We start from the raw sequence: 25,491 nt of genomic DNA, 5'->3' as shown, positions 1-25,491 counted from the left end.
CTAATCTCATGTTGCCAAGTTAAATCAAGTCAGCCTTGCCCATTTCTTTCACTTCTTAGTTACATCAAGCCAGAATACTTTCAATTATCCCTCACTTCCAACTTGTCAGGAAGCATTGGGTAAAATGCAAATGGAACAGTGCCCTTCCCTGGTGGCGAGCAGGAAGTATCATTAAGAGTAGCCTCCATTTATTGTGCTTTTCCTCTGTATCAGTGCGGTACCTTCATCACCTCATGTCACGTGCACCGTCTTTAGCATCCCTGTGATCTTTGGTGAAGTAGGTGCAGTTAAGTCCATTCTGTAGCTGGGAAAACAACAGCCATCACAGAAAGTCACTTGCCATGGTTGCGTAGCTACCGTGATAGAATGATAGAACAGGTTCTAAAACCAGACCATTCTGACTCATATTCTTTTTGCTATTTGTCTAACTGGGCAAGAGCCCAGCATTACCCTGGGCAAGTGTGCCTGAGCTTTGCAGTGCCCTCCTTGAAATTTTCTAAGTGTTTTTCCAATGCCAGGGACTGGCCAGGGTCAGTGGTGCTGTCTGGGAGGAGCACCCAACCCAGTGTAGGACCCCCGTTTGCCATAGTCCCCTTTCAGGGTATTCTCTGACCCTCTACCATCCCTCACTCCCAACCCCATGTATGTAGGGTTGACCAGATGCCCAGGCCCAATGCCCAACCTCAATTTCAGAGCGCAGATTGACTAGTAGATTGCTCCTGCTGGCTGGAAGAGTATTTCTTTTGCAAGATCATGTGAGATCAGACTGTCAAAATGATACTGATATGCTGATTTGGGCAAATCAAATTGTTTATAAAGAGAAATGCCTGGCAAAAGACTATCTGTCATGGGCCCCACACACATTAGGCATGGTCTCTCAAAAGCTCACCTTAACACAAAATAACTCCCAAGGCAGAACAAATCCCACAGTTGCCATATTTCTTTTCACCCAAAAGCCCCTTCATGTCTCTGGCTAAAATTCAGGAGCCTTTGGCCTTTGCCAGGCCAGAGCAAAGAGGGCCCTCCAGCCACCAGCACTCCTCCTTCATTCCCATCACAAAGAGCAAACAGTATAGTTTTCTTCCTTCTTGCTTCAACTTGTTGCCTCCTTCCTTCTCTCCAATGCTTCATTGATTGTCCGACTCTCCTATCATTAACTGATCTCAAACACAGGCCTAGGATGTACTGGGTGCATCACCTAGACTCCTTGTATTTTTCTTGGGGACAAGAGAACTTAGCAAGTACCTCACTCTGTGTGCTAAACAAACTTAAATGGTGCCCAAAAAAGACTCAAAAAGAAGGAAAGACATAGAAATGATTCAGAGGCACTTAGTAGGTTACTAGGTACTCACAACTGTTCTACATGGATTATTTTAGTTAATCCTCCCAGGGCTCCTGTGAGGGATCACCATCATCATCACCACCACCGTCACCATCACTACCTCACCATCATCATCACCACCATCATCATCATTACCACCATCACCATCATCATCACCATCATCACCACCATCACCATCATCGTCACCATCACCATCATCACCACCATCACCATCATCATGACCACTTTGAAAATGAAGAAGACAGAACACAGAGAATTTGATATCTTGCCTAAAGTCAGTCTATGGGCAGATACATAAAGTGCATAATCTTCAATACACACCTTGATGAACTTTTATATATACATTCACCTATGTAGTCAGGTGAATAAGATAAAGATCAAGAGTATTCCTACCACCCATAAAGTTCCCCTATATTTTTTCCCATCCAATACCTCCCCATAAAGGTGCTATAATTGCTAACTTTCTACCACTTTTGATTAATTTTGCCTAGCCTTGAATATGCTATAAATAAAGCAGAATGTACTCTTTAAAGCCCACACTTTAACCAATCCACTCTATGGCCTCCTGGTCCAATGAGTAGGGAAGGTGGATTTGATGGTTGGTGGTGCCTCTCATGAAACCGTGATCTGGAAATAGCAAGGCTCAATTTTTCAGTCTGAACTGCTGACCAGCCTGGGCCTGTGTTGCAGACCCTCACAGAGCTATCTATGGCATCTGAAGCGAATTGTTGGCATCAATTGGTGCCACCCTGTAACAAAATGAAACTGAGAAAAGTAAATTTGGATGTTTCTCTGAAGCCTTTCATACCCAAGAAAGCCGGAGAGTTCACACAGGTTGAAGAGGGAGTCACTTGCATACCACACTAAAGGGAACAAAAGGCAGGGAAAAGTGAACAAAATCCAATGGTAAGCCACTGAAGTTTCCAGGTAGATAGTGTGGTCCCTGCAGCCCGCATTGCAGGAAGTGAATTCCCAGGCGTCCTGTTTCTCCTGTTGATTCCTTTTCAAATGCTCATTTCAACCAACCAAATTCTTCCCAGCTGTAGGAGTAGACAGGCCTTCAGAAGTGATCAAGTCTCATGGCCACCCACACAAACACTTGATGGGCATCCACTGTCCTGTCTTCTGACTCTTTTTTGGAAGGAAGCATCTCCTCCTCCTGATAAAAAAGACCAAACGTGATGATCTCATTGGTTGCCTTTTCCGACCTCTTATCCAAAGCTGCTTCTTAGCCACTTGGATAACTTACCCTGCTTCTTTGACACAGTTTTCAACTCTGTAGGTTGGGTGGTATTGTGATAATGGGGGTAATACACTTATTGAGTCCTCACAAAACACGCAGTGTTCCTTGTACTATGCACATAATAACCGCTTTAATCCTCCCAACAGCACGTGATCACATCTCCTTCTTCTTCTTCATGTTGTACATGAGGAAACTTAGGCACGGTTTCCAAGGTCAGATCAGTAGTAGCTGATCTGGGATTCAAACCCAGATGCCCACAGTCTGCAGTTTATGGGTTACAGTATTCTGCTTTATAGGGTTGCCAGGAGGATTTAAATCAATGATATAAATCCAGTTCAAGCTATAGCACTGATTATTACCGTCAGTCATTATTAACTGATCACTACCTGGAAACAGCATTCTGGCCAAGATCCAACCTACCAAGCACATACCAGTAAATGACTCTAATAATGGGAAATTAATTTATTTTCATGTCCAGTTTTTATAAACTGGAAAGTTGAAAACTTTAGGAAGTTTCTGGTTATAGTATTACCTACTATGAACAGATACTATGTGCCAGACTGATATTATATATACATATAAATTCATTCATTCCCCATCACATCACCCGATGATACATGCACTATTCTAACTCAGGTTGTTTGTTGTTGTTGTTCTTTGTTTTTTGGGTGTGTTTTTTACTTGTTTGTTGTTGTTATCATTTTTGTTTGTTTTCTTTTGCTGTTGTGTTGTTTATAACTGTTTTAAAGGTAGAGAAGTCAAGGTTCAGCAAGTTGATCCTCTTTCTAAGCTCACACACCCAAGGGGACTAGAGACAAGCTTCAAAGCCAAATCCCTCTGATGCTGTGCAGATTTCTTTTTTTTTTTTTTTTTTTTTGGCTTTTTACATTGGTAATTCTAACTGAGAGGGTTCAGTTTAGCACGAATCTAATTTCTGCTTCCTATGCCTAAACACTCATGGAGGAGTCTGGTTTTCTTTAGCAAAAGCAATAAAAAGAATGCCCTCTCTACTGTTCCCAGAAAATGTCTCCATGCCCATATTTCTCTGAAACGGCCATTACAATTAGTGTACACTGTCTGCGTGGGGCACGCAGCCAGAGCTGTGATCTCTGTGTGTTCTCACAGAAAGCACCTAGATAATTCTCCATGGCCGCATCACCCAGAGTGAAGTCAGTGAGTCACGCAGACCCAGGACTCTGCTGTGGGCTGGCCAGGAGAGCCTGGGTCCCTTTCCCAGGACTGCTGAGTCAGAACCAGGCCCTTTGGGAGGACTCCGCAAGCCTCTGTCACCACCCTCACCATGGGGGAAGCCAACCAGACATGCACATGAGTCGGTAGAATAAAGAAAGAAAGAAATCGTCCGATGTCATAAGAGGGCTGTGCCACTCTCGGGCCCCTGTTGAATGGAGACGTTGGCAGCTCTCGGGCCCTGAACTGGCAATTCAGAACACTCTGATTGCCCGCGTGATTGTTTGCAAGATAACTGCGCGATTGTCAGTGACAGGGTAATTTACTGAAGATTGCCGTGTCAGACGCCACGCGAGGGGCTTGCTGGCATAAAGACGCGATTCTCATGACTGACAGGCCACCGGGAGATTGGAGTGCCAATTTAAAGTTCACGGTGTCGTCTGAAAGTGTTCGGCGGCGGCAGCCTGTAATCACGCAACATGGTGAGGTCATTTCAGGAGTCACGTGTGCTCACGCCTAATAACGAATAGAACCCCAAACTCACCATCTCTGAAGCAGATGGATGTAAATACATAGGAGGAAATCATTTATATGGGGGGGGGTCTCTCTCTCTCCTCCGCCCCCCCTTTAGCATTTGCCATTTGCTCTTGCTGATGTGTTTGTAGGACATCTGCCAGACAGGCCCTTGAATAAAAAGCCCAGGATACAAACCAACAGAATAGTGGGGAGACTTGGGGGCCACACTTCTGAAGAGCTCACAAGTCCAGAGCCACTGGCAGACAAGAGGGGGCTCGGGGAGGAACACGTTCAGGGCTTAATAGGAAAACTGTCTAAAGCTATTAGCTGAGCTGCTGAGGGTCTCCAGCTGGTGGTACGGAGTGGGTGTATAAATGGTTGGGGGCGGGAGGGGGCACGTTCCCTGCTTCCGGAAGAAAAGGCCACCAGAGATGGATGGAACTTCTAATGCGAAGCGGCCGGCGGCCTTAAAGACATCTGTAGCGCTAGGAACAGTGGGTTTCCTCTCACCTGAGACGTTTGTGCAGCTGCGGAATGAAGCGCTGCCAACATAGCTCAGCGGGACATTGCTTCATCCAAGGGAGGCATTGTGCGGTAGACTCCCTCTTTCTAGGGAAGGTGGTCCACGGAGGGTGATGTGAAAGGATGGTTTCTTTTCTTTCCCTTATTCTGCCAAGGGCCCTGGGATCCACTGGCCAGGAGGTCTGAAACAGTGGCTCAGCTCCATCCCACGGCTGCTGGTAAAACCCTGCTGAACGTGGTGTGGGTGTGAGATTTTGGGTTCAGCCAGCACATTGGGCTGAGGTGTTCGGAGCCTCGACTTCCAGAGTCCCTGAATGTAAAGCTTTGTGTGCCTTCTCACCCTCCTGTGCCTGCATTTCTAGGAAATTGTGTAAATCTCACTTGTGTTCTGAGACGCACGAGCCACATTTGCCCGTGTGGAAAATGAGAGGCTGGTTTTAGTCATCGAAAGCGGAGTAAAGCATGCAACCTCCTAATTTGTTTGCTAAAAAGAAGGTAGTGCGTTAAAATAATTGTACATTAATTGTTAAATTACAGTGGAACTTTGGTGGAATTACATATTTCAATTTTGTTAGGGGGCCCAAACGAGAAGGGTAAAACCAAAGAAATTGCACTGTAGTGAATGTAACGCACACAGCCAGGCCTCCGATTCAGCATCCCAGCACAAATGTTTGTCAGTCACAGCCCAGGCTTTGCGTGCGTGTTCCTATGATGCTAATTATGGCCTGAATATGCCTTGGTATCAAATCCAGGAGGGGCAAGCAAGATATTCTCCAAGCCCCTCCACTGTGTTCCATCAATCCCCAGAAAAGTGAATAAGGGAAGGCCAGCTAAACCGCTCTAATAGGGAATTCCAAGGAGCACACACTGTCCTAAACATCCCCACCCTCTGTGTTAATGAACAAGTGAGGAATGCGAAACAGTCATATAGTCATTCAACAAACGCTTGTTGAGTGCCCAATTCTGTGGCTAAATGAGGCATGAATATAGAAATGAGTAAGACACTGTTCTTGCCTTCAAAGAGCTCAGATTTCAGGCAGGAAGACAAGCATACAGAGATCATTAAATCTTGTACAAGAAAGTTGGCATTACCAACTGTTTCTAAAATTGATTGTGCATTAGAATCATGAGAGAATTGTGTTTAAAATGCAGCTTCCGGGACCTGTGCCTGGAGGCTGAGGCAGGCCCTCGATTCTCACAGGAGTGTGACGCAGAACCATTCTCGAGAACCTCTGATTCAAGGATACACAGAACAGGAATGCCTAACCTCGCGAGGGACACCATCAGGAAGGCTTCCTGGGGGAGGAGGCCACACTTTGCTGGGGTCTTAAAGGATGAGTCGTATCTGTTTGCCCCACTATACTGTCAGCTCCTTAAAGACAAACACCATCATTCTTGGTTCTTGGTTCCCTGTTTTGTTTCCAGAACATGGGTGGCACTCAGACATTTGTTGAATGGTAGATGAGCAAATAGAAATCAGCCCAGGAAAGGGACGGAGGGGTGGAAATCTAAGCAAGATGATCAGGATATTCAAAGTCCTTCAGGTATGCGGTAAGGTAGCACCAGAAGCAATTGGGTGAACTCATGGCTTAATTCCGGGGTGTTCAAGCCAAAGCTATTGGTTCAGCTTTCCTGGCAAATAAATGTAATAAATGTAAAGCTCCCTGCACCCGGAGCACCACCTGGTCAGCAGAACGCTCCCTGGCCCAGCGGGAGCAGGATGTACTGCTTTTCTCCCCTAACGCGAGATGTAAGGAATCCCATGCATTTTGGTTACTTGTGCACCCGTTCGCGCAGGCCCCTGAGAACTGGCCTTGGGTCAGTTTTTGTGCTGTGCTGTTTTAAAGCAAAGTGTATGTTTTTATTCCCAAGCACTCAACGCATACCTGCTTAGAATAGAAAAAGTAGAAACTCCAGGAAGTAAAAATAAAGGAAGAGAAGCTCACTCATCTACAACCTGGGGATAGCCAGTTGTCAACATTTCAATTATTTCTGTTCAGTCTTTAAGTTTTCTCTGCACATAAACTGGAATTACACTGGGATCGTCATGTGAAAGCTGCCAGGTCAGGCCTTTGGGCAGGGTCCGTGGCCTTGGGACAAAGGCGTTAGCATCTTTGAGTGGCTTTGTGCCATGAAGTGCACTGACCCATCTCTGCCTCTGCCTTTCCAGATGGCCTGGTGGATTGTCTGGACCCGGACTGCTGCCTGCAGTCAGCCTGTCAAAACAGCCTGCTCTGCCGGGGATCCCGGGACCCGTTGGACATCATTCAGCAGGGCCAGACAGACTCACCCACAGTGAAGTCCTTCTACGACCGCATCAAGCTCTTGGCAGGCAAAGACAGCACCCACATCATCCCTGGAGACAACCCCTTCAACAGCAGGTAGGCACTCTGTCCTCGCAGGCTGCTGAGGTCTCTGCTTCCCTCCCTGTGAGAGCAGGACCACGTGCTCCTGGTTTTACTGTGGGCCCAGGGGGCCTGGGAACTACCCCAAGGTCCAGTTCACAGGAGGCCGTATCTGCTTTGGGGGTCGATCTCTAGAGGATTTGGCCGTCAGAACCTGCTGGAGACACCTGTTGATGGCCTGGTTTTGAGATCATTTATAGGCGCTATTGTTTTATGATATTATTGGTATTATTGAAGTGTCCCTTTATAATACCTCTGATTGTGGCTTTTGTTTGATCACTGCTAAAATATTTCATTCTGTGGAGTATTAACTTGATAGCATAACTTATTCTGGCACCTGAGAGTCCAGATGATGCCAGTTGGTAGAATATATTAAGGACCTGTGATGAGCCAGAGACTTTGTGTAGATTGTCTCTGATCCCCACGTCAACCCCATCAATTTTATCTGCTAATTGCCTGCTGTGTGCCAGGCATTGTGTTAGCCAGTGCATTGAAACTCTCCTTCCAAACTGGTGGGGTTTCTCTTGAGTTTATTTTTGCTCTCAGTTGCTCATTTGAGGTTTATGAATATTCTAGGAACAAATTCTGGATTTATTTTATAGTCAGCTTGGCCTCTTACACCACTCTCCCTAGGACATTTAGAAGTGTACCCCTGTTCAAGAGAGCAAGGGGAAAGGTTGGCTTTGAGACACTGACCATCCCCTCCTCTCCTCTAGGCACTATTTTTGTTTTTTAATGTATTTTTATTGATTTCAGAGAGGAAGGGAGAGGGAGACAGAGTTAGAAACATCAATGATGAGAGAGAATCATTGATCGGCTGCCTCCTACATACCCCACACTGGGGATCGAGCCCACAACCCAGGCATGTGCCCCGACTGGGAATCGAACCATGACCTCCTGGTTCATAGGTCAACGCTCAACCACTGAGCCACACTGGCTGGGCCTAGGCACTGTTTCTGATTCTGAGGGTGAGAAGAAGGACAGGTGACACAGGGATCTTCTTACGGCCTGCCTGCATGTAGCTCAGCTCACTTTTGGTAGGTCTGGGTTCAGACGTCAGTTGTGTCTGCAGATGGGAGGATGGCCAGCAGGACCTTCTTGGGAGTGTCCCACCCTATCTCCAAGCTCCCTCCCACGGAGAAACAGCACCACTGGCTGGGTCCTCTTTCACAAAACCTCCAGGAACTAGGAACTTGAGCAGGGTGGTCCTGGCCTCCTGGTTGCCCGGGTCATGCCATCTTTCCCTTAGTTCTCTTTATCCTCGTTTAGTTCTTCGAGGTGCCAGGAGCAACTCAGGAAGTATGCTGTTTAAGTGGCTTCCATCCAGAAAACACCAGACTTCACTTCCTACAAGAGCCCCTAACTTCATAAGGGGTTCTCTTGAGCCGCCCACCCCACCCTATTAGACTTTGGGGAGAAGGTATCCTCAGGCCAGGACTCAGACCCCGCGCCTCCCTGGAGAGGCTGGGATGGGAGGTGAGGGTAATGGTGGAGCTAATTAATCTGACAGCCCCTGAGAACTCCCTGGGAAGTCATGCAGCCCCAGTTCCTGGCAGCTCTTTGAACATGAGGGTTCCAAGCAAGGTCACCTTGGGCCAGCCACTTGAGCCTCTCTCTTTTCTGGTTTCACTAACAATAAAACAGAAAAGGGAAAAAATAATCTCAGCCCTCTTCTATTTCAGCCCTGACCACTCCACCCGCCACCCCCAGCTATATGTGTAGAATATACCACACACAGTCATATTATTTTAATACAAGAACCCCTCCCTAAGAAAAATAAAAGAAACCACAAATCTCTGACCAAAAATGTATTTTCTCTGCTTGTTAAATCCTGGTTCTGGGGCAGGGGGTGTTTCCTTTTTAATTATGAACATAATTCCTACTGCCAGAGACCCATGACTGGTCCTTGCACTGGGCCATAAGCATTCCGGTGTGGTGTGCATATAGCTTGCTATCCTGCAAATGCCCCTTTCAAAGGCTCTGTTTCTATCAGCTTCTGGTTAACATTTCATGATTCCTACCCTCAACCTAGTCATTTCCTGGTATTCTCCTTTTCATACTCTCTCCTCACCTGCTCCTTGCAATTTCATCTTACCTTCCTCACCAATAGTCAGTCGCCACTTGCAGAAGACTCCTGGAGCCAAAGATGCAGGAGAGCAGGCAGGGACTCCAGAATCTTTGGTGGCCCAGCCCCAGAGATCTGGGCAAAAAAAACTTGCTTTAGAGGAAGCGCACCACGCAGTGAACCCACGCTCCATCACAATGGGCATGGATGCGTAGTTCAGAAACACAAAAGGTTACTTCAAGACATAGGTTGAAGTTCACCAAGCATGTGAATCACAGTACATTGTCAAATAATAAAGAACAAAACTAGAGTAAAAAAAAATTTAATCCAAGATGTCTAAGAAAGCATTTCCCCTAGATAATAGCATACAAAAATAACTAAAATGCCTTGACTCCACCACTATAATTTATAGAGCAGATCTCACTATCTAGATAATGTGATAATTGTTACACATCAATAATCATAAATAGGAATGTATGGACAGCATGTCTGAGCTCAAGCTTTTCTGCAAATCGACTGCCTAGAAATGATAGGAAGCCAGGAGCAATGAAGAATTAGAAAAGTAGGGGGTAGAAATCAGAGGCAACCCAGCTACTCCTATTCCTATCCCTCTACCAAGTCTCATGCTACAAGAATGATTTAAAAGAACTACCAGTTGTGTAAAAAAGGGAGGGGGGAACTCCTAATTTTGTTTTCTCATCACAAGCACTTTGTACCTTGTGGTCATCAACACACGTCATGGATCTTAAAATCGTGCCTGGGAAGACCTGAAAGAAATCTTAGTCGGAGCTAAGATAAGGAACCAGAAATTGAACAAAAGAATTATTTGCATAAATTAGTTTTCCACTTTCAAAAGACTCCAGCATTGTGGTTGGAACCAGCTAAAAATGGGCTTCGTTTGTTAGGCAGCCAGTAGCAGACAATTAGAGCTGTCAGTGGAACGTCTCAACCCTCCCGAGATCACCCAAGTGTTGGGGTTGAACAGTTGGGGGTATTGCTAATGAAAAGGAGAGGTGCTTGGAGAATGCATCCCTCCAACTGCGGGGTCTCCTGGGACTGCAGAATTAAGTGCATTCCAAAAATTGAGCCGGTTTGGACAAGATTCTGGCATAGAGCGGGTCAGCTTGATTACCTAGTCCAGAAGCTGGGAGTGCATCCAGGAACCTGGAAAACCCTCTGCCTTTGCCAAAGTGCCCAGTGGCTTAAAGGCCTGCAGGACAGCTGCTGACCTGCCTGGCTCAGTGCGAAAGAGGAGCTCTCGTTAGCCCACTTCTGTGGCCCAGATCAGGATTTTAAAAAGATTCCCAGGTGATTCTAATGTGCAGCCAAGGTTGAGAACCACTGGAATAGAGTGTCGTGGTGTCTCTGTGGCTTTGCGGATTTCCCAGGAGCAGCTGGTGGGACAGGAACCTTCTGGGGGAAGCTCTGGGGACTGTTGTCTGGAGAGAGGGGAGCTTCCTCTGACAGTGGAAAGGAGCTGAGTGGGATTCCAGCCACCTCCCCTGCCTCCGAGAGAGCAGGGATTTGATATGGGAAATACATAGTCACATGGAATCCAGAATCCAAGCTAGGTCTCCCAGGAGATAAACATATAGCTCCAACATTCTCCTCTCCTCGGCCGGTCATGGACTGCGAGGAACTCTGCTCTTAAAGGGCAACAGAAAGCAATGTCTGTAAATGTCCAGCCTCATCATAACCGTCCATGTGCTCCCCGCCACCCCTGCCATCCCGGCCCAGAGGAGTAGGGAGCATTGCCTTCCTTCCAGACAAGAAAAGGAATGAGTCGCAGCCGCCGAGGCACTCGCCCGAGCAGAGTACTCTGTGCCCGGCTAAGGCACAGCCTGGTGACAAGGGGCAGCCTGAGGTTGGGCCACACCAACGTCACACGGTGTCTATCATGAAGCGAGGCCAAGGGGAGAGAGATGTGTGCGGGGACCCCATGGCCCAGCCCAGTGGGTGAGATGCTGCCCTGGGTGTCACCCCAGCGTGTCTCCAGCCCTGCTCCTCAGGTGAAGCGGGCAGTGAGGCAACCTCTTGCCCACACCTGTCTGTGAGGTGTGGTCATGTGAGCCAGAAGTTATTGTTGAGAGTCTTGGTCTTGCCTGAGGGACCAGATGAGGACGGGGGTGGGAGGAACAGTGGCGATGAGGAAGGGGAGGGAACTGGACCCCCTGTCTCCTTGTTCTCCAGGGCGTGGCTCTTGGCTCAAAGGCCTGTTTCTTTTTCTCTCAGCTTGGTTTCTCTCATCCGAGGCCAAGTCGTAACTACAGATGGGACGCCCCTGGTTGGTGTGAACGTGTCCTTTGTCAAGTACCCAAAATACGGCTACACCATCACCCGCCAAGATGGCACGTAAGTAGCTTGTGGGGCTCTCCCTTCTCGGGGAGCAGACAGAGCGGCAGTGGTGCTGTTGGCTGCCCGAGCCTCAGAGGAACCATGCCGCTGCCCTTTGCGGATGGAAGGCCCACCAGGTCAGAGCTCTGTGAGGATTCCGCCAGAGATAGTTTTTTGCTTTTCGGTATGATATCAAAAATAAAAATACAAAATAGAACAGCCAAGCTTTGGAAGGCTGCCAACAGTCCTCCTCCTTTTCCCATCTCAGGTAAACGCTTTTGTCTACCTGGGGTGTGTGTGTGTGTGTGTGTGTGTGTGTGTGTGTGTGTGTGTGTGTGTGTGTTGGGGGTGGATTCTGGGGAGAAGAATGGAGAGCAGCTCTTGGAAGCTCATTCCTGTTTTAAATCAAAGGCAGTGCCAGGTGACAAGGAGCCGCATGGCACAGCGTCCTGTGGTGAACCCCTTCTGCTTTCATCTGCGGCTCTCGGAGCTGTGTTGTCCGCGCTCCTGTTTTGAGGAGGTGGGATGTAATCAGAGAAATCTAATTAAATACATTTAGCCATCACCCTGCTGTGGGAAGGAGCCAACCTTTCCCTATTATCTTCTGATTAGAAACACGCACCCGTGCAGCCCCCACCAAGATGAAAGCCCGTCATTTTCCTAATCCATTGGGCACGGAGTTGCAACTCAGAGAAAAAGATAAGAATAAAAGAAACTTATGGGAAGGGGGAAACTCACTCACCCTGGGCTAAACCACACACACACACACACACTTATATTCTATTCCAAATGGAAGAAGAGACTGTTGCTGTAAATCGGATGCAACACTTTTTCTATAAAACTAGACTCTGGGAAATCATAGCCGTGTCGTGAAATGTGCTTCTTGCCTCTCTCTGGTGAAAAGTCTGGTCTTATTCTGTAATGCCCTAAGGTACCCTTACAGGTAGTTTCAAAGATTACCAGCCCACAGCAGCCCTATCCTCACTTGCCCACCTATGAAACCCGAGGAAGACATCTGCGGATTCACACTGCAGTCTCAATATTTGCTAAGTCTCTGAGGATCTCACCCACACATTTCTGAGGACTGTGTGCCATGCAGAGCTACTCGGGCCCTTGCAAATTCTTAGAACCCAGGGCTCTTGCCTTGCAAAGTCCTGTCACAAACAGGAGGGCATTTCTGAGACCTCGTCCTGCTGTCTGTCCCCACTTTATGCTGCCCCATCTCCCTCCGCCGCTTCCTGACTAATTATGGCCCAAATCCACCTCCCAGGTCATCTCTCCAAGCTCCCGATAGGTGATTCTGTGGCTTGTCCAGGTTGCAAAGCCATGGGAGGGACAGGATGTGTTTGGGGGTGCTCTGAGGAGCCCCATTGTTTAGCGGCAGGTGGGTGCCACTGACACTGGCGATTTGATTCTGTCACACCAACTAGACATGACTTCCCTTCAAAACACTTGCCTCTCTTCTGTGTCCCATACAAAACCATCCCGAGCAGCGTACATGCCCCCAAATAAATACAGGGGTGGACAAAAACAGGTGTACCGTTGTGAGTGTGTGAAACAGAGTTCATTCTTGTGTTATTATTTATCTATTAATTGTTGTATTCCTTTTTATTATTAACCTACTTTTGCCCACCCCTGTAAATACACAAATTTGTAATAAATAAATTATTATACTGTGCATGCTCTGTTCCTTATCTCAATATTCACGTGCACCGTGTTCGTTCCTTAAAAACGCCAAAGGTGTTACCGGAATTGGGTGAAGCCTGTGGGTCATGTGTTTTCGCTGAGTGTGACTGAGACGCAGGCTCTCGGGAGCTGCCGGGGATTTGGGAATGAACTGCCCTCGAAGGGTGAGACCCCGTGGAGGAGGGACGCTTAAACCTGAGACTTCTTGCCGTGAACTCCTCCTCATCTGTTAATTGGGAAAGAGCAGCCTTTATTTTACTTTACTAGCGATGCACCTCCGTCCAGCTCTGGAGGGACACACGGGGAAGGTAGTTTAAGGATGACTGGCAAAAGCATCAGTAACGGGAATAGGAGGTGAAGGGGTCCAGAGGTACACACTCAGGTATAAGATAGAAATGTCCCCGGGGGTGGATATATCGCATGGTGACGGTAATCGTTAATAATACTGTATTGTAGCTTTGAAAGTGGCTAAGAGATCTTTGAAGTTTTCATCAGAAGAAATAAAAAAAAAAAAAACGTGTAACTATGTGTGGGGGTGATACTAGGCTGATTGCGGTGACTTTTTCACAATCTGTACAAATATCAAATCATGTTGTACACTTAAAATCAATGTAATGTCATATGTTCCATTGTAGCTCGAAAAAGTTGAGGTTCTCTGAAACAAACAAAAGCCCAGAAACAGCCCCGGTGGGTGAGAAGGAAGCATTAATGCCCCTCTCTGTCCTGGCATCGCATCGCTATAGCCCCGCTGTGTGTGAGCCTCGCACGATGCTAAGTGCTTGACACCAGGAGTGCGAAACACTGTCTGTAAAGGGCCAGGTGGCGAATATCTTAGGCTTTACATGACAGATGGTTCCTTGTTACACCTACTCCGCTCTACCCTTGTAGCACACAACATCTCCAGCAGATAAGTAATGAATGGGCTGTATTCCAATAAGACTTTTTATACCCAAACAGGGGATAGGCCAGGTTTAGCTAGCCCCTGCTCTGCACTCACCACGATCTCTCCTTCTCTCAGCCACTCTGTGAAGTTGCTGTAATTATCCCCAGCTCATAGATGAAGAAATGTGGGCTCAGAGAGGGTCAGTAACTTGCCCACAGACACGCAATTAGTAAGTGGAAGAGTTTGGGTTCCAACCAGCCCGTGGGCCACCAAAGCCCAGGCTCTTCCCCCGAATGCTCAGCCCCTCCCTCTGCTCTCAGAGCGCCTGCCTCGTCTGAGGGTGCGTTCACCATCTCAGGGAGCCCACTTCCCGCCTCTCCAGGTTTGACCTAATCGCCAATGGGGGCGCCTCCTTGACCTTGCACTTCGAGCGAGCCCCGTTCATGAGCCAGGAGCGCACCGTGTGGCTGCCGTGGAACAGCTTTTATGCCATGGACACCCTGGTGATGAAGACCGAGGAGAACTCCATCCCCAGCTGTGACCTCAGCGGCTTTGTCCGGCCAGATCCGATCATCATCTCCTCCCCGCTGTCCACTTTCTTCAGTGCTGCCCCTGGGCACAACCCCATCGTGCCCGAGACCCAGGTAGGAAGGGCGGGGACCGGGGTAGGACTTTCAATACCGCCTTGACCGAACCTGGCTGGCCACCCCGTCTCTCCGCCGGGGGGGCCCAGAAACCAATAGGAAGGGGAGAAGCAAAAAGTAGGAACACAGTAGAATCTGTAGTCACTGAAGAGAAGACCGAATCTCTCCTGGACGTTCGAGATGCTTCCAGATAGCCGTGCAAGACTCTGGCCGTCACCAGCGCTTTTAATAAACAAAAAACAATATACAGATGTGTAACCCACCTGTAAATCGCTTTTCACTCCTGTTAGTCACAGAGACACATGATAAGAGGCGCTTTAATGATCTACCTCGGGGCTGCAACAGAGGGCATATTACATTATTGCCTCCCTGTTGCTTTATACCAATTGTCAGTGGAAGTTGCGGGTTCATATAATTACAGCCTCTCGCGGCCTCCTCGCGTGCAGCTAGCAATAAAGCCTGCTGTTCTTATTTACATCTTTTGCCAACCGCGTGGCTTTTAAAAAGAAACACAATGGTGACCAAGACTAATTATTAATCCAGAAATCATAACCTCAGCGCCTTCGCTCCATGGTGTAGGATAAAGTTTTGGTGTGGTTTTCTTCTTTCTATCAGCCTCGGGAAGTGGTTCTTGCACCCCACACGGGGCGGGATGCTTCCGTGAGGGTGGCCGCAGGCGGGCTGCCCCGGGGTCGCGAGCAGCCCACCCACCGCGGGCATTTGATGCAGTGTGTGTGCCGCGTGTTCTCAGGTCCTTCATGAGGAAATTGAGCTCCCCGGTTCCAATGTGAAGCTCCGCTACCTGAGCTCCCGGACCGCAGGCTACAAGTCGCTGCTGAAGATCACCATGACCCAGTCCACCGTGCCCCTGAACCTCATCAAGGTCCACCTGATGGTGGCCGTGGAGGGACACCTCTTCCAGAAGTCATTCCAGGCCTCTTCCAACCTGGCCTACACCTTCATCTGGGACAAGACCGATGCGTACGGCCAAAGGGTCTACGGACTCTCTGACGCTGTCGGTACGTTTGGGTTTCAAACCCCTATTGATGCTTGAATTTCATCATGTATTCATTTGACCAATAGTTATGGAGTTCCTAAAATGTGTCAAGAACTATTCTAGTAGATAGAGATGCATTTGTCCATGAGACAGACAAGAGTCCCATCCCGGGACCTTCTGTGCTAGTGGGGGATCGAGATAATAAACCCAAATTAGACAAGAAAATACCAAGCAGTGATATGTGCTCATACTGTGATTTGTACCAGGGAGGAGTAATGTACACTAGGAACGCCTTTTATCCAAGGCGCTCAGGGAAGGCTCCTCAGAGGGTGACATCCTGGCAGAAAAAGAGAGGAGAATGAGGTGTGTTTGGAGGACAACAAGGAGGCCAATGAGGCTGGGATGCAATGGACAAGGAGAATATTCAAGATAGGGGAGAGAGGTGGTCACTTCCCGAGTGAGCACATGCAAATGACCCAGAATGCACCGTGGGGATCAGAAACTGGCGCTGGTGAGCTGGAAGCCACGAGCTGTGTCTCAGGCTTTGCCTTTGAGATCACATCACACACACACACACACACACACACACACTTATGAAAGACCACCCCAAGAGAAGTGTCCTGTGGGTACCAGGCTTTGAAGAGTTGTGGGCTGTGGATTAATGTCAACCTACCCAGTATGGTTTCCTACTGGTAGAAAGCTATCTGGGTTAATTAAAATGCAGATTCCTGTGTTGTTGGTTTTTGGTTTTGTTTCCTTTTTTACCAACAGGCTTGTGATTTTCAAGAACCGTAGTAAGTTACCAAAATAAAAAACCAGCATACTCAGGCATTTTCACCATAAATGGCACCCTGTGTTTTGTGTTAGGAGTTTTATGGTTTTAGGTTTACATTCAAGCCTTTAATCCCTTTTGAGTTAATTTTTATATATGATGTGAGATAGTTGTCCAGTTTTCTCAACAGCATTTATTGAAGAAACTGTATGTCCTATCCCATGGTATAGTTTTGGCTGCTTTGTCATTAATTAATTGACCATATATGCATGGGTTTATTTCTGAGCTCTCTATTTTGTTCCATTGACCTATGTGTCTTTTTTATGCTAATACCATACTGCTTTGATTACTCTAACTTTGTAATATAGTTTGAAATCAGGGAGCATGGTGCCTCTGGCGTTGTTCTTCTTTCTCAACATTCCTATGGATTGTTTTAGGATTGTTTGTTCTTTTGCTGTGAAAAAAAGCCTTTGGTATTTTGATAGGGATTGCACTGAATGAGTCAATTGCTTTGAGTAGTATGGACATTTTGACAATATTAATTCTTTTAATCCATGAGCATGGAATATCTTTTCCTTTATTTGTGTCGTCCTCGATTTCTTTCATCAGTGTCCTGTAATTTTCAGCATGCAGGTCTTTCACCTCCGTGTTTAAAGTTATTCCTAGGTATTTTATTCTTTAATTTTTTAAAAAATTTTAAGCAGGACAACTTGCTAGGTGGTGGTGTCTTCTCCATCAGATGACACCTAATGTCAGCTGGACTTTTTCTTTGGTGATTTTAGCGGACATTGATGTGTATGGCTTGGACCCATTAGGCCATTAGGATTTGCAAATTAGTGTTTTAATTCTATCATTGCTTCCTTATTGATTAGCTAGAATACTTTCATTTAGAGATGCTTTCTCTTTAACTGCTTGGTTATTTGAGATATAGTTCAAATAAGAAAGGATAAAGGCTTGATTCTTTCCCTTTATTTACTAACTAGAGGCCCGGTGCATGAAATTCGTGCACAGGGGAGTGGGGGGTGGGATCCCCACAGCCCAACCTGCAACAACATCAGCGTCCCTCGCCCCGGCCTCCAGCCTGAGGCCCCTCCCCTCCCTCCACACAGCAGGGGTGCAGACGCTGGGCTCACATTGCCGGGATGACGCTGCCAGCGTCCCACCCTGGCCACTATGGGCACCACCATCTTTATCCCGGAGTGATTGTTAATTTACATATTACTCTTTTATTAGATAGGATTTTCAGTATAATAAGTCAGTTTCTTTAACATCCTCTAATGGTGGCAAATTACTGTTTTTTAAAAATACCATTCTGCCTCTAGCCAGTTTGGCTCAGTGGATAGAGCATCGGCCTGCGAACTTAAAGGTCCTGGGTTTGATTCCGGTCAAGGGCACATGCCCAGGTTGCAGGCTTGATCCCCAGTAGGGGGCATGCAGGAGACAGCCAATCAATGATTCTCTCTCATCACTGCTGTTTCTATCTCTCTCTGCCTCTCCCTTCCTCTCTGAAATCAATAAAAATATATTTTAAATAAATAAATTAAAATACCATTCTGAACTCATAGAGTGAAGTGTCTCTAATATAGTAGTTTTAATCCATGGAAGTTATTTTCTTTACTAATGCTCAGATTGCACCATCTTTAGAAGCCTCTTCAAGCTGACTCCCAAATTCTTTCAACATGACCCCAGTAGATTCTTGTTCCTTCCTTTCTATCTGGTGTGATAAAATGCCCAGGCCTCATCTTGTTCATTTCTTGCTCTGACTATATCTTCAAGGAGCCCTGATTCTTTTTAATGAGAAATCATATTTCAAGGCCACAAGCCAGGCACTAGCAATTCTCTCTGCTGCTGGGACAGTCATTGTTTCTTGGAATTTTCAGAGGACAAGCTAGGAAATATATGGTTTTTCTAAAAAAGATCAAATGCATCTTCTGTTCCTATCGACACTCCTATATCTCAGGATTTAAAAGAAGCTGCAAGAATCCCCGAAGGTGACACACTCAGTTAAGAATTTAATGTAGTAGGAATCGCAATAATAACAGTGGCTCATCTTTCGAAAGCAGCGTTCCAATTAAAAATGTACGGCCTCTTGGTGTTCTATCTCGTGTCTCCTTCCTGCATCTCTCTGAGAAATTAAGGCCTCACTCGCTCCGTTTTCCACGTGGGAAAGGGAAGCCACGAGGAGGTCTGAGCCGGAGCAGAGTGAGGATTAAGCCCTTCATCTCCTGCTTCTCTCTCCCATTTGTCCCTGCAGCAAACACGGGGGTTTTGCAGTTTCTGGGTTCTGTTCCCCACTGACTTGCCATGGAACTGGCGGCTGGGTCCGGTGCCTGAGTTGCCCGGCACCCTCTGGAATCCGGAGTGAACATTTCGAGTGCCACCACTCACCCAGGCTGCTGCCTCCAGTTTCCTGATAAATGGGCCACTAAGCCCTTGCCGGTTTGGCTCAGTGGCTAGAGCGCTGGCCTGCAGACTGAAGGGTCCCGGGTTTGATTCCAGTCAAGGACACATGCCCAGGTTGTGGGCTAGATCCCCAGTAGAGGGCAGCCAATCAATGATTCTCTCTCATCATTGATGTTTCTGTCTTTCCTTCTCCCTTCTTCTCTGAAATCGATAAAAATAGCCACTAAGCTTCCGTAGGCCTTTCTCCCAGCAACTGCAAATAAATAACAAAACTATAATAAATGCACGCCGCGAACAGCGGGCTGAGGGAGATGGTCTCTCCTGTCCATCTCGGAAGGAGAGCTACATCGGTTCTTAAATGATTCAGCTCCTGCCTCCACGTCACTGGGGTCATTTCTGAAAGCCAGCTCTTCTTCGGAAAGGTCTTTCCATCCCCACGGAGCACTGCTGTGTAAAGTTTCAAGGTGGAGTTCAGCTTGAAATTTGAATTTGATATTGTGTGGGATCGTGAGGAGAAGAGCAATCAGCCGCCTCCTTGGGCGGGATTTGGGAGCGGGCTGGGTCTTGGGGTGAACGTGTGTTTCCCGGGCCTGAGGAGTGCTCTGCTGTCATCAGTCAACTCTCCGGTCCCCGCCGGCCCTCCCCTCTTGTCTTTCAGTGTCGGTGGGGTTCGAGTATGAGACCTGCCCCAGCCTCATCCTGTGGGAGAAGAGGACCGCCCTCCTGCAGGGCTTTGAGCTGGACCCGTCCAACCTCGGCGGCTGGTCCCTGGACAAGCATCACATCCTCAATGTTAAGAGTGGTATGTGAGCACGTTCCCTTCCTCAAACACGGCCTCCTCTCTCCTGGAGCCTTCTCTGCACTGCATTGGTAGTCTCTCCCCTTCCCTCGGCCAGTTTCATCAAACGCCCAAATACTCGCTGGTTCTCCCACCTTCTCTTTTTAAATGTCAAAGAATGTTGGGCTGGTTTTCCCAGACCGTCCGCCTTCGTGTACCTCACAACTCTTCAATTATCTCTACAAATGTTATCCTACCCAACCCCATTGCCCGGGGTCTACCCATCCCATCTCTCAGCAAAGGGAAGAAATCAGATTGATGTTTCCTAGGGTTTCTCTTTCCCACATCTCTTCCCGTCCCGTCGGCAGGCCCATAGAAGTGTCTCCCTAAGGCAGTGATGGCGAACCTTTTGAGCTTGGCGTGTCAGCATTTTGAAAAACCCTAACTTAACTCTGGTGCCGTGTCACATATAGAAATTTTTTGATATTTTCAACCATAGTAAAACAAAGACTTATATTTTTGATATTTATTTTATATATTTAAATGCCATTTAACAAAAAAAAATCAACCAAAAAAACGAGTTCGTGTGTCACCTCTGACACACGTGTCATAGGTTCGCCATCACTGCCCTAAGGGCTGCACGGCCACCCTCTGTACCGCCCGCAGGCATCCTGCACAAGGGCACCGGGGAGAACCAGTTCCTGACGCAGCAGCCCGCCATCATCACCAGCATCATGGGCAACGGCCGCCGCCGCAGCATCTCCTGCCCCAGCTGCAACGGCCTCGCCGAAGGCAACAAGCTGCTGGCCCCAGTGGCTCTGGCTGTGGGCGTCGATGGGAGCCTCTTCGTTGGCGACTTTAATTACATCCGGCGCATCTATCCCTCCCGCAACGTGACCAGCATCTTGGAGTTACGGTAAGCGGCCACACAGACACCGTCTTTTGTTCTATCGCTGCCACGGCCACACGGCTCCATGGGTAATCGGTGGCTGCATTTGGGCTTCTCCAGAGAATAGGCATTCCCTGTGATGGGGTGAGGTTCGAAACCTAGGACCAGACTCAAGTGAGGATTTGGGGAAAGGCTTTGTGTAGCTGTAAAACACCACACACGCATTTCAGACAGTTGTCAATACCTGAGTTACAAGCCAGAAAAGTGATGTCAGTCCTGGTGTTTGGGTTGGGACCTGGGTAGCTATGTGTTGTCAAACCCCCAGGCCTGAATCTAACACACACCAGACAGTGAAAGAGCTGCTCAAAGCTGTTGGTCCATTTCTGTGGTTTCTAAAGGAGCACTTTTTAAAAATACAGATTCCCGCAGCCTATCCCCAGAGGACTGATCCAGTCGGTCTAGAGGAGGCCAAGGCATCCTTTATCCTTGACAAGCTCGGTGGGAGATTCCAGTGCCTGTCAACATCTGAGAACCACTGATAATTATTTACTGGTTCACACGTTTATGTTGAGCAGCTCTATGTGTGAGCTCTCTGTAAATTCTCTGCATCTTCCCACTTTCACTAGGATGTGACTTAGGATGACTTAGAATAGGCCACTAGGCAACTCCTGCCCCCTTCCCCGGTAGATTCAGTGCTTGCTGCTAAGTCTAAAGCCCAGACTCCCCTGTGCTGAACAGAGTTTCTTGGAAACTCTCTTCCCAGGGACGTTGATTCCAGGCCATTGAACCTTGAGAGGGATCTGTAAGTAGAGAGAGATGAAGTCTATAAATAGGGGAGAAATGTATTCAACAGATACTTGGGCAATGTATACTGTGCCTGGGACTGGCTGGCTGAGGGGGCCCGGGGGGGGGGGGGGGGCGGCGTAGATAGGAACCAACAAAGTCCTAGTCATTGTGTTTGTGGTCTGATATGGAACTTTAAATCATGTGGACAACTAAAACATAACTTCAAGTTGCCTTAAATACTTTAAGGAAAACCTAACAGGCTAAGGGATATCAATTATGGTGGGGATGGAGGAGGGATGAGGAAGCTACATAAGGTAAAGTGGTCAGAAAATCCTCTCAGACCAGGTGACATTTGAACTAGGTCCTGAATGATGAAGTCAACCATGGGAAGATCTGGGGGAAAGGGTTCCAGGCAGAGAGAAGTTGTGCAGAAGCCCTCATATCAGCAAGTAACCTGGTTTATTTAAGGGACGAATAAAGTCCAATATGGCGGAAGGATGGTGAGCTCAGGGGAGAGTGTCTCAGAGGGGGTCAGAGAGGTAGGGAGGGGACTGATGCTTCAGGGTCTCATTATCATGCTGATGAGAATGGATCATATTCTTAGTGCAATGGACAACCATTGGAGGTGGAAGTAGAAAGTGGGTGGAGTTGATGTGATCTGATTTGCATTTTTTAGAGACATTCTGGCTACTGTGTGGAGAATAGACTGCAAGAGTGGAGGCTATGGCAGTTGTCCAGGACTTGGGTGATGGTGATATGGACTAGGGCGGTACCAAGGGAGATGGGGAAGTATTCTAACTGGGATATATTTTCAAGATAAATCTGATCAGAATTGTTGATTGATTGGATATAAGGAATGGGGGGAAGGGAAGGAGAGAGAGACAGAAAAGAGAGAGAGAGAGAGAGAGAGAGAGAGAGAGAGAGAGAGAGAGAGAGAGAGAAAGAGAGGAGAATCAAGGGTGATGCCTAGGATTTTGACCTGAGCATTTAACGGGATGGTGGTCCCTTCTGCAGCAGCCTCAGCTCCCAGGTGCGGGACTTAGATGAAGTCACAAGTTGCTCTTGCATTTTAATATCTTTGAGGCCCCTTCTGGGAGAGAGATCAATGACCTGAGCGCCAGCAAGTGCTGCTGAGTATTCTTGGGAGCTGAGACTGTGCCAGGCCCTGGGAGAGGTAAAAAGAAAGGAGTAAACTGCAGCTCCACACTTAGCAGGCTGCAACCTCTGTGGTCCAGTGGACATTTCCTGAGTGTGATGGTGAGCCACACCTGTGCTGGGCTCTGAGGTCCAGACAGGGATGAAACCAAAGCTCAAAGAGCAGCCATTCCAGGCTGAGATGGGCACCCAGGCAAGTGAGGCAATTCAAGCTGTGTTCTAGAAGAGCCAGCAACCTACCACCACAGAAGGACAAAGGGGGAGTTCATGTGAATAAGGTGTAATAACCAAAAAATTAATGAGAGGAAGAAGGAGGCAAAAAGGAAGAGGCTGGATAAACTCAACCTACCAAGTTGACAGCCAGACAAACCACTTTTTCTAGAGCTCCCCGAGGAGGTCCCCTTCCCAAGATGTTTATTTCCTCTTCTGTCCCAGGAGAGTCCTCTTCTTCTCAGGCCTCCTGTGGGCCATGGAGACCCAGGACAGGAGGCAGGGGGCTGAAGGTAGCATTCCTTCCCATGAGGGTCACGCTTCTCACTGGCATTTGTCGCCCTCCACCTCTTCCTTGTCACTGCTCTTCCTGCTCAGCGCTGAACCAGCACCTGCCAGCTGCATTCCCACCTCCCAACCTTGACTCCTGCCCCTCAGCCTACTTACAATACCTTCTCTACCTCATCACCGAGCCCATCTTTAAGGCTCCATTTGAAGGCCCCTTCTTCCTTGAAGCCCGATCTCCTTAGTGGAAATAATTCTCAACCTCATCTGGGTCACTTTGTCTAATTTTCCACAAAAGTTGATAGTGTTCACTGCCTTGTTTTTTAGATATTTCTGTGTAAATCTTAGGGCCCTAGTGTGTGAGTTTCTGTGGAGCAGGCAGTTTGGGTATCTTTGCCCCTTGATGCCTAGAGTAGTATCTGATCCACACCAGCAGCTCAAGACCTGTGGCTTGAGTTAAAACAGACACAAACCAGTGTCCTCCCCTTGTTGGAATTTGCCCTTGGTTCTGTGTTTCTTAGAGTTGTAGAAGCCACAGTATCAGTGATACCAGCCAAGGGCCCACACAGAGCTATGCCACACCCACATGGTGACAATGACATGGCTGGAGGGCATGGAACTACCAATTTCCCTAGACAGCCATATGGTTTTTTTTGTTGTTGTTTCCATTTTAACTGCCTTTCTTGCTTTCATCAGCCAGGGATCCAGAGATGATTAGAAGTTAAGCTTTTACAAGAACACTGGTTTGATTCTTCTTTTCTTCCCACTACATACCTGAAAACAAAGGGCTGTCAATCCCCGCTCTTCAAAACAGTAACCTTCAAAGGGAGAGAGGAGGGAGGGAGGGACCTGTCTTGCTTATGTCTTTTCTCCAGTGTGAGCTGGCAGCCCAATGATTCCATTTCAGGAGCCAGTGCCCATCCCTCTCTCGCTTACCCACCCCAGAGCCGCGCCTGAATCAGAACTTTATTTAGACGTTCCCGTTGTGCTCTCGCTGTCCTTCTCCCTTCCTTTGCCTATGGAAAACACACCTGGAAAACGTCCAATGCTGGCAAAAGCCTTCTTCAGTGCCACCAGCACTGGAGACATTTTCAACATTCACTTCCCCCAAAAGCCTGACATGACCTGTTGTAGCCCATTTCCCTTCTTATGACTATCACCCTCTCCAGGTGATCCCTAGAAAACCTGTGCCCTGTGGAGCAGAATAAATGTCAGTCACTACCACCTTAGGGTGAATTTCTACCCTAGACAAATCTTTCCTTCCCCCCCAGTTTGAGACTATCTTAGCAATTGGACCCCAAAATAAGGCAGTAACTGATAAGGGAGGGGACAGTGTCTTGCTGTTTTTCTTAATGTGGCCCCTTTGGCAAACATAAGACTCTTGCACTTTCCATAATATTTCATAGTCTATTTTTTTAATTTCCCAAATATAAAGTTATATTATGATATTTATTATGTTTTTTTCCAACTAAAACACTTGCCATGCTGAGATTCTGATGGTGCTGTTGGGGTGACTCAACGGCATCATTGCATTGGGGACGCTCTTCAGGGGAGGGAATGTCTGGCTCAGGGTTGTCAGTGCTAGAGAGGGAGGAGACGTGAGAAAGAGGGAGCCTCGGAAGGAGGGCAAGGGCAGCAGAATTTGGAATAAGCCTCACCAGGCAAAGATAAGCTTTGCCTGAGAGTTCCAACCAGGACAGACCCTGCTGGATGCCAACACAGGATGTTCAGGAGGAAGATGGTTCTAGTTAGAGAGCAGACACTTGCCCTGTGTAGTCAGGGTATAAACACGGAGATCAGGAGACCACAGCACCCAGAATAGCAGTAACAACAATATCACCATAAAACTTTGGGCAGTTCTTGGCTCTGTTTTCAAAGAGCTCTTTTACCAAAGGCAGATCTAGGTTTCGTGCAATTTCAGAATGAAACTGAAATTATTTAGGATGAGAAAAGAAACCAAAGCAACTGCAGATTTTGAAAAGCTGACAATTACTCCAAACATCACAAAATTCAGAAAAATAACCTAAATTTTTTATTAATTAACTACTCATACATGTCCAGGATACTTGTTTTCCTACACTTTTTGACTGCATCCTCTTTGATTGTCTCTTAATATGACAATGACTTTGTAACATCATTATCTATAAAAAGAGATAGATTCAGTCTTGCCTTCAGTATAGCTGATCAAAAGTTGCTTCAGAGTGCTGATAAATTAGAAATATTTCTTTGATGTTCAATGATTGATTATGGGCAAAGTCGTGAGAATTGTTAGAATTGTCAATGTTGGGAAAACTTCATCAAGCTTCTTTCATAGTATTCTGAGCATTTCAGGTTTTTGTGTGCAGTGAATAATCTAAATATTTTTTGGACCGACACTCATCAGCCAGT

General features: G+C 47.3%; 1 protein-coding gene across 7 annotated transcripts in view; it reads left to right on the top strand.

Moving 5' to 3' along the window:
• The window catches only part of TENM2 (teneurin transmembrane protein 2), an 897,969-nt gene that overhangs the window by 815,595 nt on the left and 56,883 nt on the right, over window positions 1–25,491 (top strand). For all 7 annotated transcript variants that reach the window (XM_036312664.1, XM_036312661.1, XM_036312660.1 and 4 more), the window contains 6 exons: window positions 6,982–7,192; window positions 11,514–11,633; window positions 14,567–14,828; window positions 15,580–15,847; window positions 19,659–19,802; window positions 20,445–20,694. In XM_036312664.1, coding sequence (XP_036168557.1) covers window positions 6,982–7,192; window positions 11,514–11,633; window positions 14,567–14,828; window positions 15,580–15,847; window positions 19,659–19,802; window positions 20,445–20,694 — 1,255 coding nt within the window. The remainder of the gene's footprint in view (window positions 1–6,981; window positions 7,193–11,513; window positions 11,634–14,566; window positions 14,829–15,579; window positions 15,848–19,658; window positions 19,803–20,444; window positions 20,695–25,491) is intronic.

The sequence above is a fragment of the Myotis myotis genome, unplaced genomic scaffold (assembly GCF_014108235.1).
Source record: "Myotis myotis isolate mMyoMyo1 unplaced genomic scaffold, mMyoMyo1.p scaffold_m19_p_6, whole genome shotgun sequence".
Taxonomy (NCBI): domain Eukaryota; kingdom Metazoa; phylum Chordata; class Mammalia; order Chiroptera; family Vespertilionidae; genus Myotis; species Myotis myotis.
This window is presented reverse-complemented; position numbering and strand designations above follow the sequence as displayed.